Here is a 14,633-nt window from a genome sequence, read left to right on the forward strand (position 1 = left end):
AGGATACTGTGAGCCAGCACCAGTTTTGTATTGTTGTTGTTGTTATGTGCCGTGGAGTCGAACCCAACTCATAGCAACTCCTCCTTGGGTTTCTGAGGCAGTATCACTACGAAAGTAGATTGACCCATCTTCCTTCCGAGGAGCGGTTGGTGGGTTTGAACCACCAGCCTTCTGGTTAGCAGTCAGGTGCCTTAGGCACTATGCTACCAGAGCTCCCCATTTTTGTATTAGGGCTATGTAATGAATGAAACAGATGACTCTGAGCTTACATTCTGGTGGTTAAGACAGATAATAAGCAGCAAATAAATACATATGATACTTTTTGATAGAAAAATAGAACATAGTAAGATGGTAGGGAACACTTGAAGGAGTGAACATTGCATTAGGTAAAGTGGTTAAGGGATATCATTCTGAGGTGACATTTATGCTGAGATTTGAATAGTAAGAAGCTAGATACATAGAGAAGTGGCAGAAAGCTTTCCAAGCAGAGGAAACGAGAAGTACTAAAATCTTAAAGTGGAAATGAACTTAGCATATTCTGCAAATGGAAGATGTATGGCAGGATGTGTGTAGAGTTAGAGTCAGAGACCATAGATAGGGATCAAATCAGTCTGGCTGTCTAGATTATTTTAAAGAGTTAAGGATTGAAAATAAACATATTCATTTAATACTTGTGTAGTTACATTTTTAAAAATATATACATTGAAAATATTAATGAATCTTCTCAAAATGAAGTACAATGAAGACAGACTAATATTACTATGTTAAAATATTAAAATTTATAATTTAAGTAATATAGTAAAAGGTGAAACACACAGAACAATAACATAAAAAATAAAGTTTTAATATGGAAATGTTATTAGAGAAGGAGAGTTATTTAATAAATTATTATTAGAATATTGGGTTAGCATTGGCAGTGCCTTATAATAATATACTCTATACCAAGTAAAGCAGCTCTGGTAGCATAGTGTCTAGGCACTTGACTTCTAATGAGAAGGCTGGTTCAAACCCACCAGCCGCTCCTTGGAAGGAAGACCAGGCAATCTACTTCTGTAGTGATACTACCTTGGAAACCCAAGGAGCAGTTGCCATGTGTCAAAATCGACTCCGTAGCAGTGAGTTGGATTTTTTATTTTGTACCACGTAACTTCCAATTTCTGGTAAGAATTTTTGAAAGTTTCTTTAAATCAAAGTATAAAAAAATGGAAAAAAAAAAATAGATTTCTCTTTAGTGTAACCATTTGGGGAAGTACTGAAACTAAAGTCATCCCTTTGTATATATGAGTTCTGCATCTGTTGATTCTACCAACCATGGATGGAAATATATTTTGGAAAATTAAATGAATAAGTCATCAAAACAGTCCTTCAAGGCTAAGATTGAGCATAAAGCGCTATTTATGTAGGATTTACATTGTATTACATATTTCAAGTAATCTAGACATGGTTTAAAGAGGGTGCCCATGTTATATACAAATTCTGTGCCAGTTATATAAGGGACTTGAGCATCTTTGGATTTTGGAATCCTTTTTGGTCCTTGAACCAATCCCCTACAGATACTTTGAGATGACTGTACGTGTGTCTAGATCTCTAAAATATTCATGACCTTTCACTAATTTTTCTAATCTTAGATATTTCCCCTCTTTTGGATTTATATTTAGAATAGAATTAGATCACAAAACTTAATTTTAAAACTTAGAAAAATGTAAAATTATAAATTTAGTCTAATACAATTATAAACAAATTTAGTTTTAAATATATATAATGTTTATTGTGGTATTATAAGTTTGTATTAATAATAAAATGCCAGATATTTATCCTATAACTGTAAAGTTAGGAAATTACATATCTATTGTAGTAAGACTTTTAAAAAGGAGCATACTGGTATTTCAGTTTATTTGTTAAGTTGGCAAAACTGTTAATAATTCCTTTTTATCTGGCTGTCTTTAATTATTTTATTTGTACAATTTAAAAAGTAAAAACTGTTACAACCAAAATCATAAAACAACTTTTGTATAATATGTATTTAATTTTTCAGAATAGTTTGGTTATTGATACTCCAAGAATTAGGAAGCAAACAAGACCCTTCAGTGCCACAAAAGATGAATTGGCTGAATTATCTGAAGCTGAAAGTGAGGGAGATGAAAAGCCCAAACTCCGGAGACCATGTGACCGTACCAATGGCTATGGAAGAACTGAATGCTTTAGAGTAGAAAAGAATCTGCTAGTTTATGGGTAAAATATTATTTTTAATATCTGTCAAAACCCGTCTGATACAGAACTCAGAAAACCTTTACTGTTTTCTAATGTATTTTTTATTTTGTTATCTATTTGTAAAATCTACTTGAGATTAACCTGAATTTCTATGTTTAACTTATTTTTAATAGCAGAACGATGGGATATCTTTAAGTATTTAAATTATAAATGTATCCCCAAAGTCAGACTTCTTGTTGTTCTCATATATGCATATTCAACATACAAAGTACAGCATTTTCTAAATGTTACTGAATATAGTATACTAGAAATTACTGTACTATGGCTCTGCATTGTACTAATGAGGAAAAAAAAGCTTCACAAACAAATCATTATTAATAACAAAATGTTTTTTACATTTTTTCAAGACTTTTACCCTTGAGTTGTATTTTTCTTTAGAACTTGACTCAGTAGTAATGTACATATATCATTTTTTAACTAGGTGGGGCCGGTGGAGAGAGATTCTTTCTCATGGCCGTTTTAAAAGGCAGCTGAATGAGCATGACGTTGAAATAATTTGCCGAGCCCTCTTAGCATATTGCCTTATTCACTACCGAGGAGATGAGAAAATTAAAGGCTTCATATGGGATCTCATTACCCCAACTGAAGATGGGCAAACAAGAGAGCTACAAAATCATCTGGGTAAAAAAACATTGTTGTATTTTCTTTTAAGGTTTATTTTTAGTTGTATAAATAATATTTACCATATTTTTCTAATAAGATACTAAAACATTACAGATAATGTTAAAGAACTTTAACTTCCAATTTCTAATAGAAATTCCAACTTCAGAAAATACTAGTGTTATCAGTTGGGTTGTTTTCACGTATTTATTATCAAGTATGTATTGGTTTATAAGCTCAAAAGTATGTATTAGAGGTCTTACTAAAATTCAACTCATTTTTTAATATCCTGCTTAGTATACCATAGTATGGATATCCCATTATTTATTTTACATCTCCTTTAATAATAAGCATTTAGGTAGTTTCCATAAGGAGCCCTGGTCGCACAGGAGTTAAGCACTCAGCTGCTACAAAAAGTTAATCAGTTGAAATTCAGTAGTTGCTCTGTGTGAGAAAGATGTGGCAGTCTGCTTCCATAAAGATTACAGACTTAGAAACACCATGGACAGTTCTACTCTGTCCTGTAGAGTTGCTATGAGTCTCAATCAACTGGACAGAAATAGGTTTGGTTTTTTTGTTTTAGGTAATTTATCATTTTAGACAATTAAAAAACAAATTGCCAACTTCCGGTAAGATGGAGGAATAGGCAGACAAGCAACACAGACCCTCTTCAACAAAGAAAAGGAAAACCAATGGACAGGGATACTGAAGAAAATCCTGGAGCCCTGAGCTTTGAAAGGAACTATGTTGTTGTTATGTGCCGTTGAGTTGGACCTGACTCATAGCGACCCCTCCTTGGGTTTCTGAGGCAGTATCACTACGGAAGTAGATTGCCCTATCTTCCTTCTGGAGTGGTTGGTGGGTTTGAACCACCAGCCTTCTGGTTAACAGTCAGGTGTCTTAGGCACTATGCTACCAGAGCTCCCCGAAAGGAACTATACAGAAGTGGATTAGGCACCAACTAGTGGAAAAACCTGAACGAAAACAGTGAGTACAGAGACTATCAGAGCTGTGGACTGTCAGCTACCCTGACGGGACCAACAGCCTGAATATTTCCAAGTGGTGTTGGGACCTAATAATTGACCTAAAGTTCAGCCCTGGTCACCAAAGGCTGCAGGGATGACTGCGCTGGTGGCCTATGACTAGGAAGGGAAACAGCAAGGGGGGAGGCAACCTGAGCTGTTGACTTTCTGCTTTTTGCTGTCTGGAGCACACAGCCATTTTTTTTAATTGTTTTTACACATGGCAGCCATTTTGGATATTTAAAGTGACTGAGGGCACAGCCATTTTGAATCTTTACAAGTGGCAAATATTTTGGACTTTAAAGTGATAACATTCTCATTCGTATTCCAGGTACCTAAGAATAGGCTCTGTTTGCCAAGGTAGGTAGGGACATATGAGAGGCTGACAACAGGAAAGGAGACAGGTGGTGAGGGTATGAGTGCTGTCAACCAGTGCATAGAAGAGCACAGTAACCTGCTTGCATAGATAACATACAAACAAAACAAAGAAAAGAAAAATAGTGAACAAGTCTTACACAAGCATACAATTAAATTAAAGTCTCATACAATCACCAATTAAATATAAACACAGAAAACATCACAATGCCTCAGAGACAACAGAGCATCACAATCCACACAAAGAAGCAAGATAAAGCAGGACAATCAAGGGACCAGTATACAGACTCAAAACATATCCCTGAGGAAGATGCAGGATTGGAACTTCCTGATAAGGAATTCAAAGGAATTATATTTAGGTATCTTCAAGGAATTGAGAAGAGAGACCAAGGAAAACACAGACAAAACCCTACAACAATTTTGAAAGGCAATACAAGAACAAAATGACAAAATAAATGAAAAATTAGAAATGACACAAAATCTACAGACAGAAATCCAGAAGATTAACACTAAATTTTCAGAAATAGATAACACATTGAATGGGCAAAGGAGCAGAATTGAATCAATAGAAGATAGAATTAGGGAGAGTGAAGGCAAATACCTGAACACTTCTTTGAAAGAGGTAAGTCAGAAAAAAGATGAAGACAAAATGAAGAAAGCCTAAGGTTCATGTGGGATACCATCAAAAGGAATAACCTACATGTAATCAGAATTGCAGAACAGAAAGAGAGAAATAAAACCACAGAGAAAATTGTCAAAGATTTGTTGGAAGAGAATTTTCCTGGTATGATAAAAGATGAGAATATATCCATTTAGAAAGTCCAGCGAACCCTAAACAGGGTAAATCCCAAAAGAAAATCATCCAGACGTATCATCATCAAACTTAACAAAACCAAAGACAAAGAAAGAATCATGAGAGCAGCATGGGTAAAACGAAAAGTTAGCTACAAGGGGCAACCAATAAGACTAAGGTCAGATTTCTCGACAGAAACCATGCAGACGAGAAGACAATGGGCTGGTATATATAAAACCCTGAAAGAGAACAATCTCCAACCAAGAATTATGTACCCAGGAAAATTGTCCATCAAATATGATGGTGAAGTTAGGACATTTCCAGATAAGCAGAAATTAAGGGAATTTGTTAAAACCAGACAAATCTTACAAGAGATGCTTAGGGAGTCCTTTGGACAGAGAAGCAACAACAGCCAACAACAGCTGACCATTAACACATGTGATGACATAACCAGAAATCAACCCAGCTATGGAAGTATCCAAAGTAAATAAGCCTACAAGATTGTAAACAGGGAACCAGAGACAACAATTGACAAATGAGGACAACTACAAACCAAAAAGAGGGAAGAAAACTGTGTCATTACAGAACTTCTAGATGGTAGGGAAGTCAAGACAGCTACAAGATAGAACAAACTCTTCTAAACTTGGAAAGAAAACTATAAATCACAGGGTAACCTCAAAGAAAAATGATAAACCTTCACATCAAAAAAGAGGACCAGCATAAATATTCAACAAATACTAAAACAAGCAATGAAGGAAGTGATAACATGATTCATAAACAAGACGAGCTCAGCATAGAAAATTATATGGAACAAAGAAATCGACACTACGAAAAAACACATAACAAAAATGACAGAAACAAGTTCATATTCGCCAATAATTACATATCTGGCAAGGGTTTTATCTCTAAGATTTATAGCGGAAGGGTGTATGACCAAACTATGGTACATACACATACTGGAATGCTATGCAGCAGTAAAGAAAAATGTAGAGTCTGCAACACCGCATAATAAGGATGAACTTGGAGGACATGTTGAGTGAAATAAGTCAATCACAGAAGGACAAATATAGTCTTAGTTTGTTGTTGTGGAGGGTCAAGGAAAGGTTTATATATGGAGGGAAACTTTATTTGTTGGTTGCTAGGGGTGGAAGGGGAGGGGAAAAAAAATGCATTGATCCATGTCACTTTAGTTTTGTGTATTTCACTGTACATAAATTATATTTCAGTAAAATGCATGTAAATAAATAAAGTGCCATGATCATTGTACATTCCTCCTTGTACACATAAGTAACTATTTTACCAACATAAATACCAGGAAATGAATTGTGGAGTTACAACATACATGCATCTATAGTGCCTGAAGTAAGATCTTTGGATCAGCAGCATCAACATCTCCTGTGACCTTCTTAGAAATGGAGCATCTTAGCCTTAGACTTACTGATTCACAATCTGCATTTTAACATGTTCCCCCCAGTGATTAGTATGCATAATCAAGTTTAAGAAACATGGAAATTACACTTTAAATTTTCATAAATATTTTAATTTGCTTTTCATGGTGGGTATACCAATTTTCAGTACTGTCAGAGACCTATAAAGTGTTTCAAATCATAAATCTTTCCACAAATTATCTGTGATTTCACATGCCCTTCTCATTTTAACAGGCCTGTCAGCTCCAGTACCCAGAGGTCGGAAAGGGAAGAAAGTAAAGACTCAGACAAGCTCCTTTGATATACAAAAGGCAGAATGGCTTCGAAAATATAATCCTGAGCAGCTACTTCAAGATGAAGGCTATAAAAAACATATAAAACACCACTGTAATAAGTAGGTAGTAGGGTATTTTTAACAAAATTCTTTAAAATTTAATTTTTAAAAATTTATTAATAATCTTAAAGCATATGATTTTATGTACAGAGGCAACATAGTCTAGAACTAATTCTCTAATCTTAATCTTACAGGGTGTCCTTAGCAAATCATGGTATGTCTTGTATTACTAAAGAGAGAAATAAAACTGGCTTCCAAACAATTTAATTACATCTTATTTGGGCATTAAATAACCATCATTGTGAAGATTTTATAGAAAACTATATTAAATATATGGTAGTAATTAGTTTCATTTACTCAGTAATTATTTTGTTTTAATTTTAATTTCATGGATGAATTTTTTTCTTAATGAGTATCATCTTTGGGCCTTTTGATTTATTTTCCTTCATTTTTAGAGTTTTGCTTCGTGTGAGAATGTTGTATTATCTAAAGCAAGAAGTCATTGGAAATGAGTGTCAGAAAGTATTTGATGGAGTGGATGCCAGGTAATATAAATAACACGTTTATATTTCTTTTCCAGTAGCATGGTGAAACAAAAATTTTATGATCAGCAAATTGCGTATTAGGTGGCTTCTTATTTAGTGAAAGTAGCTCTATTGGTATGGTGGTTAAAGCCTTTAGCTGCAAACCAAAAAGGTCAGCAGTTCAACGCCACCAGTCACTGCTTCTTTAAAGATTTACAGCTTTGGAAACCCTATGAGTCAGTTCTACTCTGTTCTGTAGGGTCCCTGTGAGTTGGAATCTGCATGATGGCAGTGGGTTTGGTTTGGGTTTATTCAGTGAAATTCAGAAGACACAAAAGTTCACCAAATTTAAGGAATTAATCCTTGGCAAATTACAAAATTACAAGTACTATAGCTATCTCATATTCATGAAAACAGCCAAATTACCAAAACATTATGATTTATTATCTTTCATTTTGTGGCTGACTATGGCATTACTTGCATACAAAGTCAAAATAACACTTTGAGTGTTTTAATTAAATTGCGAATGAGAAACTTGCTATTTTCCTTCACTTCTAAACAATGTTTAGTTTTTCAATGTGATTTCTTAGCAGTTAGGGTTTAGCAGATCCATAACTTGCATCTCAGCCCTGTGACAATTCATTTGCCCTTTTAGGGCTTCGATCTCCTTGTGTCCAAAATGATGTTTTTGAACAGGTGATTTTTTTTGCCAGGATCTTTGCTGACATAAGATTCTACACTGAAATATAAATGGATTCTATTTCAATAAAGAACCCTTTTCTATTTCTAAAGAAAATCACTGCAAAGGATATGATTCCTTAAAAAAATTATATGGTAAACTTGTTGAAACTTACTTCTTCTGTTGAACCTTACGGGTATTCATTACTTCATTTTATGGTATCTTATGTTGCTATTCAGTTTTGGAAACCCTTTGGGGCCATTCTGATCTGTCCTATAGGGTCACTATGAGTCACAATCAACTCAGTGACCGTGGATCGATTAGGCTTATGTTGGTATTGTACAATTTTGTATCTTTAAATCATGGTAATTGTGGAAAATAATACCTAAAAACAAAATACCCCATTTTCTAAAAAATCAGTGACTTAGACACTAGTTAAAATTTCACCCCCTCTTTCACTTCTTTATAATAATTCATCATATACCATGATTTTATTTTTTAAGTGACATTGATGTATGGGTCCCAGAGCCAGACCATTCAGAAGTTCCTGCTGAGTGGTGGGATTTTGATGCTGATAAATCGCTCCTTATTGGAGTTTTTAAGCATGGTAAGTCAGAAGTGATGTAGGTCGGGTCCCCTTTTGCATATTGTATAATTTAAGTAGTTCTCAGTTCAGTGACTCCCACTTAAAGCATGATTCCAGTAGCACCTTGTTACTGTGTACAGCATTAAAACATACAGTGCCACTACATTTCCTCATGACACAGCAGGGTATGTGACCTTCCCCTCCAAGAGACAAGTAGTGTCATAACTTCCTCTCTCAAAAGGAGTTCTTATGTAAAATATATATTTAGCTTTTGCTATTTTTTTATATTAACTGGAAATTTTAATCCAAATTTTTATATACACATACTTTTAGATCATATAATGTTTGTGATTATTTCTAGAAAATGCATTTAACCTGTATGGTTTTGATAATATGGTTTCTTTACTCCAAGAATATCATGCACCATAAATATAAGCAATGCTTATATTGATGTACTTTTTTTATTTTCCATCCTTTCTACTTTTATAATTTGGTGATTCTTCCAGGTTATGAAAAATATAACACTATTCGAGCAGACCCGGCATTATGCTTCTTGGAAAGAGTGGGGAAACCTGATGAGAAAGCAGTTGCTGCTGAACAGAGAGCAAATGATTATATGGATGGGTATGTGCATCTCAGTGTCATTTATTCTTCATGTATCTTTAACTGCTAGTCAACATCAGCATATTCTGACGATGATGGTTGTCTTTAAATAATATGTCAGTAAGAGAGTTGGAGTTCACAGTCAAAAAGAACTAATGAATCTTCTGTAAGTTAGTACTGGTCCAGCAGAGTATGATCAACCAGGAAGAGATTAGAGCTGTCCCATACCGTTTGTTTTGATAAGTCCTTCATTTTCTCATTTTAGTAAGTATTTTATGACCGTTAAGGTTGTAGCATTCTAAGGACACAAGAACCAAACCGAACTCATTGCCAACAAGTTGCTTCTGCCTCATTGCGACCCCATAAGGCAAGAATAGTACACATAAAGAGAATTGCGATATTGTCCATGGCTTTTACAGTCTTTTTTTTCTTACCGTAACAGAAATAAGAGAGACTATGTTGATGTTATTAATACCATATTTAAAAGTGAAATTGAACTGCTTTCTCCCTACTTGCCATGTAACAGCTTTCATACTGTGACTTGGGCTTCTCTGGCTACAGAACAGGGACTTCGCTCTGACCTTTACAACAAACTGAAAAATCCTTCACTCAAGACTCCTTTTGTTTGTCCTATGAAGCGAAATCTTAAGTCCATCAGAATAATTATACATGTGTTGGTGTTTTAACAGGGATGTGGAAGATCCAGAGTACAAGCCTGCCCCCACTATCTTTAAAGATGATATAGAGGTATGCTCTGTTTCATCTTCTCAGACCCTTAATATTAGTTACTCCTTGGTTTCTTTTGTTTGCGTTTTCCTTTTCGTGTTTTTCCTTTGTGTGTTTTCATTGTAATAATTCTTTTGTTTCTCCAAAGATTATCTATGTAAGTGATCAACTTATGTTGGGAAACAATAATCATTCAGAATTTGTCTATCTCCCCTCCTAAATCAGCTGGACCCTGGTTTGATTATGTGGATGGAATGGGGCTTGCCCTGGTGTTATACTACTTTGGAACTACGAAATACAGTGTGCTAGGGCAAAATCTTAAAGAGTCTTTAGCAGAATAAGAACTAGATACTACAGGTATACAGCAACAAGTGGAATGTATTCCTACATAAAGAGGTTTGAAACAGGGTGAGCCTAGTAGAATTCTCTGATCTGTTAAAGCATATTTCTAAATCTTAAACAAAGCAAAAAGGAAAAGAAGAACTGGATGATAATACAGAAAGTAATCTGTGAAAATGGGGAAAGGAGGAATTTCTATAATGTTTGTAAGAACATGGTAAAAGACTTGATGACATGATAGCTGTCAGGTAGGGTTTGCTTGTCTAGGTAGCCAAGGGAATTGAATCTTGTTCCCTATATGAAGACGAAGACAAGAGGTTAGTCTTAGGTGAGTATGTAGGCAAGTAGAACTAAAATCCCTAATAAAGCCAGGACCCTCAAAGGGCAGTATTTTCTGCCAAACAGGGAAATAACAAATTTATCTCAGCATGAACTGTGGGTCCCTTTCTCTCTCTCTCTCTCTCTCTCTAGCTCACTGCTATCGAGTCATTTCTGACTCATAGCGACCCCTCCTTGGCTTTCCAAGGTGGTATCTCTACAGATGTAGATTGCCCAATCTTCCTTCTGAGGATTTGCTAGTGTGTTTGGACTGCCAGCCTTATAGTTAGCAGTCAAATCCCTTCGGCACTACGCCACCAAGTAGGAAAATTAAAATTGTCTCTGCTGGGGATTCATAGACATAGACCTATATTCTCATGGGTTTATGATTTTATTCTTTAAATTCACCTGTACCTTCCAGGAACTTTCAAATCAAAAATGCAGTATAAAGAGGCATCCCAGGCTGTTAATACCCTTGCGGATCCTGGTAACAGCAAAAAGGAGGATAAAAGAGAAAGAATTCTGGAAAACACAACCTCAGTCCAGACGATACTTAAATCTTGGAGATAAAGCCCTCCTTTAAATTTGGTCAAATCCAATATTTAAAAATATATGGTGAATAATTCACTGTGGTTGAATGTTAGCAGATTCAACCAAGAGCAAGGTTAGACCCTCAAGAACTTCAGATAACGGATCTATTGAAATAGAAAATAATACATTTTACAATGATTAAAGACATAAAAGAATCAGGAACAACAGAAAAAAGGGAGTGCTGTGATCCAACAAGACTAGGGAGATATGAGAATGACTTCTATGTAACTCAAGAAGCAGAAAGTATAGATACTAAAATTTAAAATTCAACAAATAAACTTGCTATTGGAGGAGCAGATTAGACACAACTCATGAGAGAAGAAATGATCTAGAAAATAAATATGAGGAAATTACCAAAATGTTGCATTCATAATATGATGAATGTAACAGTCTTGGCCAATCAGGGAAGAGAAAACCATACAGTAATTCAAACATAGAAAGTTTAATGTGAAGAATTATTAACTGTAATTAATGTGGTTGTAGTAGCAAGAGATTGGCTAGTATGAAGTAAAAAAAAAAAAAAAAAAAAACTCTAAAGAATATAGGAATAACAGATAAAAGGAGCAGCCATCACTGCTAGGGATGAGATTAACACCCAAGGAAACCAGGTAACCCCCTCCTCTGGCTAAGATCCGGACCTTTTCTAGAGGCGTGGCCATGGCTCACTGGATAGCATAAAATTTGCTGTGCTTCCACACCGGTGACACTTGATAGAAATCTACCCTCTAGGGTACCACAGAAAGCTTTTCCTGGGAGGATACCTCATGTGAGGTGCTCAGCTATAACCCCCACCGCCATGAGGCAGGGAGTATTAGGAAAAGCTGCTGGGTGCTATTGTATACTACTATCCACTGAGTCCTGAAATTACTTGCTGTGCAGAAGCTGGGCTTCGGGCAAGCTGTGCTGCAGGAGCTATGGGTGAGCTCCCTGGAACCAAGACAAAAAGTGCTTTTTCTCCTGCAGTGCCTCTGCTCAGAGCTCCTCCAGCTCCCTCTACTGACAAAGCTTACCATTGTACTGACTCATAAAGGAATAAAGATTTAAAGAGACCAGGCCCCTTATTAAAGCAGCAATAAATTTGGAGCTGAGTGTGAGTAAATCAACAACCAACATAGCATGATAATGTCACATATATATCTAATAGGAATTCCAGGACAGACTAGAGAGAATAAGGAAAAATAAAATTTGAAGAGATATCAGCTGTGAATTTTTAGACTTGATTAAACACATGAATCCTCAGATTCAAGAAATAAAGTGAATCATGGCAGGATAAATAAAACTAAATCACTCTAAGCCATATCCTTGGATGAAATGGTGTATAAACCAAAGAAAGATGAGATTTGAAAAGCAATAAGAGCTACCTACAAAGGAATGGCAGTAATTTTAACTTCAGGCTTTTCTAAAATAATAGAAACTAATAGCCATTGGCATAAATTCACCAAAATTTATTGGAGATGTTCTACTGATAAATGAAAATTTGGTCTGTAGAACAATTAAGTATTTTCAAGGCTGAAGAAGAAAAGACTTGTAGGTTGCAGTAATAACCAAGTAAAAACAAACAAACAAACAAAAAAACTCACTACCGTAGAGTCGAACTTGACTCATAGCAACCCCTCCTTCGGTTTCCGAGGCAGTATCACTACGAAAGTAGATTGCCCAATCTTCCTTCCAAGGAGTAGCTGGTGGGTTTGAACTACCAGCCTTATGGTTAGCAGTCACATGCCTTAGGCAGAGGTGGCAGATATGGAGGGGGGGAAAGAGTTGACTAACAGTAAAACCTAGGACATAGTCAACTGTTAGAGGATGGATGAGTGGAGGAAAGAAAACTGCCTAGAGGAAATCATAGAAGAAGAAATCATTTTAATAGATAATAACTGGTTTAAATTGTAGACGTCAACAGAAGTGGGACAGGATAAGACTTGAGAACAAAGAATTTTTGCTAAGTTAATCATTAAAAATCCTCTAACAAAAAAAATCTATTTTGTGCAAAGGTTGATTCTGTTTTCTTCTTACATACCTTGACCTGATTACCCTGTTATACATTTCTATTGTCTTTTCACAGGATGATGTTTCTTCCCCAGGAGATCTTGTTATAGCAGATGGAGGTAAATTGCATTTATTTCTTAACTTAGTAATACTGTAAATGCAGATTGTCTTGACACTGTGAGATCAATAAATTATTATGCTTTTATAATGTATATGAAATTTTTATTTAATACATTGTCGTTCTTATCTGCTGTTGATTCAGCCCCCAGCTCATGGTAACTTCATGCACAACAAAATTGGACCACTGTGATTGGTTGGGTTTTTGTTGGCTGATTTTTGAAAGTAGGTACCCTGGTCTTTCTTCCTACACTGTCTTAGTCTGAAAACTCCACAGAAACTTATTCAGCATCACAGCAACACTGAAGCCTCCGCTGACAGACAAAGGGGGGCTGCACTTGAGATGCGTTGCGTGGGAATGGAACCTGGCTCTCCTGCGTGAAAGACAAGAATTTTGCACTGAACTACCACTGTGCTCATTTAATACATTTGTTTAATCATTATAGAAGATACTAGATGATTGGGAAACTTCACAATATTTTCAATTATTAAAAATCTTTGTATATTGACTGTGGTAGTTATGTTTGTGTGTCAACTTGGCTGGGCCTGGTTGAGTAGCTGGGCAGCTAGTGGTAGTTATTCCCCATGATGAGACTGGCAATTAACTCCATGGTGGGATCTACCACAAGCAGCTGAGTATCTGCTTTTGGGATGTGGACTGCTCCCTGTATATAAGGAGAAGCCTTGGGAATGGCCTATGGCACACTTGGACCCTGCATATAGTTGTGTCATTGCTCAGCAGCCTGCTATACTCTGCCGACCTTGGGACTTACAGTGGACTTAAGTTAATGGCCTACCTGTGGTTTGGTAACATCGGGACTGTGCCTTTTTACTTGTCAACCTTGGGGCTTCTCAGCCTCAGCAGCCAGCAGCTGTCTGAGTAAAGAAAAGCCTTTAGCTCCAGTGGGCCAGGAGCAGAAGGCAGAGCTAGACCCCAAGGTTGAGGGGCTTTCACCCAGCCCCTTGAGCCTGGCACTTTGAACTTGGACTTAAATCCTCCAAAGTGTAAGAATAAACTCCTGTTTGTTAAGGCCATTCCATCTGCGGTATATTTCTTGTCAGAGTGGCACTAGGTAAGCACAACAGTGACTCACTGAGCTTTTATAGAGTAGGGGCTATCATGATTTTTATCGCTGGATTTTTAACCTCTGTGAGATTTCAGTATTAATGTGTTAGCTCAGTAATACATTCATATTCTAATTAGTTCCATAATGCACATGAGGGGCCATGTCCTATCACCCAGTTTCTACAAAGCTATTCTGCACAGCCCCTCCCTTTTCCTTCCCTCTGAAGGAAAGTTTGGTTTTAGCTCAGAGCCCCAGATACAGGTGAAAATGCAGTG

The 14,633-nt window shown here is 36.2% G+C and overlaps 1 protein-coding gene across 1 annotated transcript in view; it reads left to right on the forward strand.

The window, feature by feature from the left end:
- Positions 1–14,633, forward strand: part of CHD9 (chromodomain helicase DNA binding protein 9) — a 178,760-nt gene that overhangs the window by 118,812 nt on the left and 45,315 nt on the right. Inside the window, exons 20-27 of the mRNA XM_042781796.1 lie at positions 2,036–2,232; positions 2,693–2,892; positions 6,723–6,882; positions 7,278–7,367; positions 8,529–8,632; positions 9,118–9,235; positions 9,904–9,961; positions 13,251–13,293. Coding sequence (XP_042637730.1) covers positions 2,036–2,232; positions 2,693–2,892; positions 6,723–6,882; positions 7,278–7,367; positions 8,529–8,632; positions 9,118–9,235; positions 9,904–9,961; positions 13,251–13,293 — 970 coding nt within the window. The remainder of the gene's footprint in view (positions 1–2,035; positions 2,233–2,692; positions 2,893–6,722; positions 6,883–7,277; positions 7,368–8,528; positions 8,633–9,117; positions 9,236–9,903; positions 9,962–13,250; positions 13,294–14,633) is intronic.

Source organism: Orycteropus afer, unplaced genomic scaffold (assembly GCF_000298275.1).
Source record: "Orycteropus afer afer isolate SDZICR_OR568_19922 unplaced genomic scaffold, OryAfe1.0 scaffold00009, whole genome shotgun sequence".
NCBI lineage: Eukaryota > Metazoa > Chordata > Mammalia > Tubulidentata > Orycteropodidae > Orycteropus > Orycteropus afer.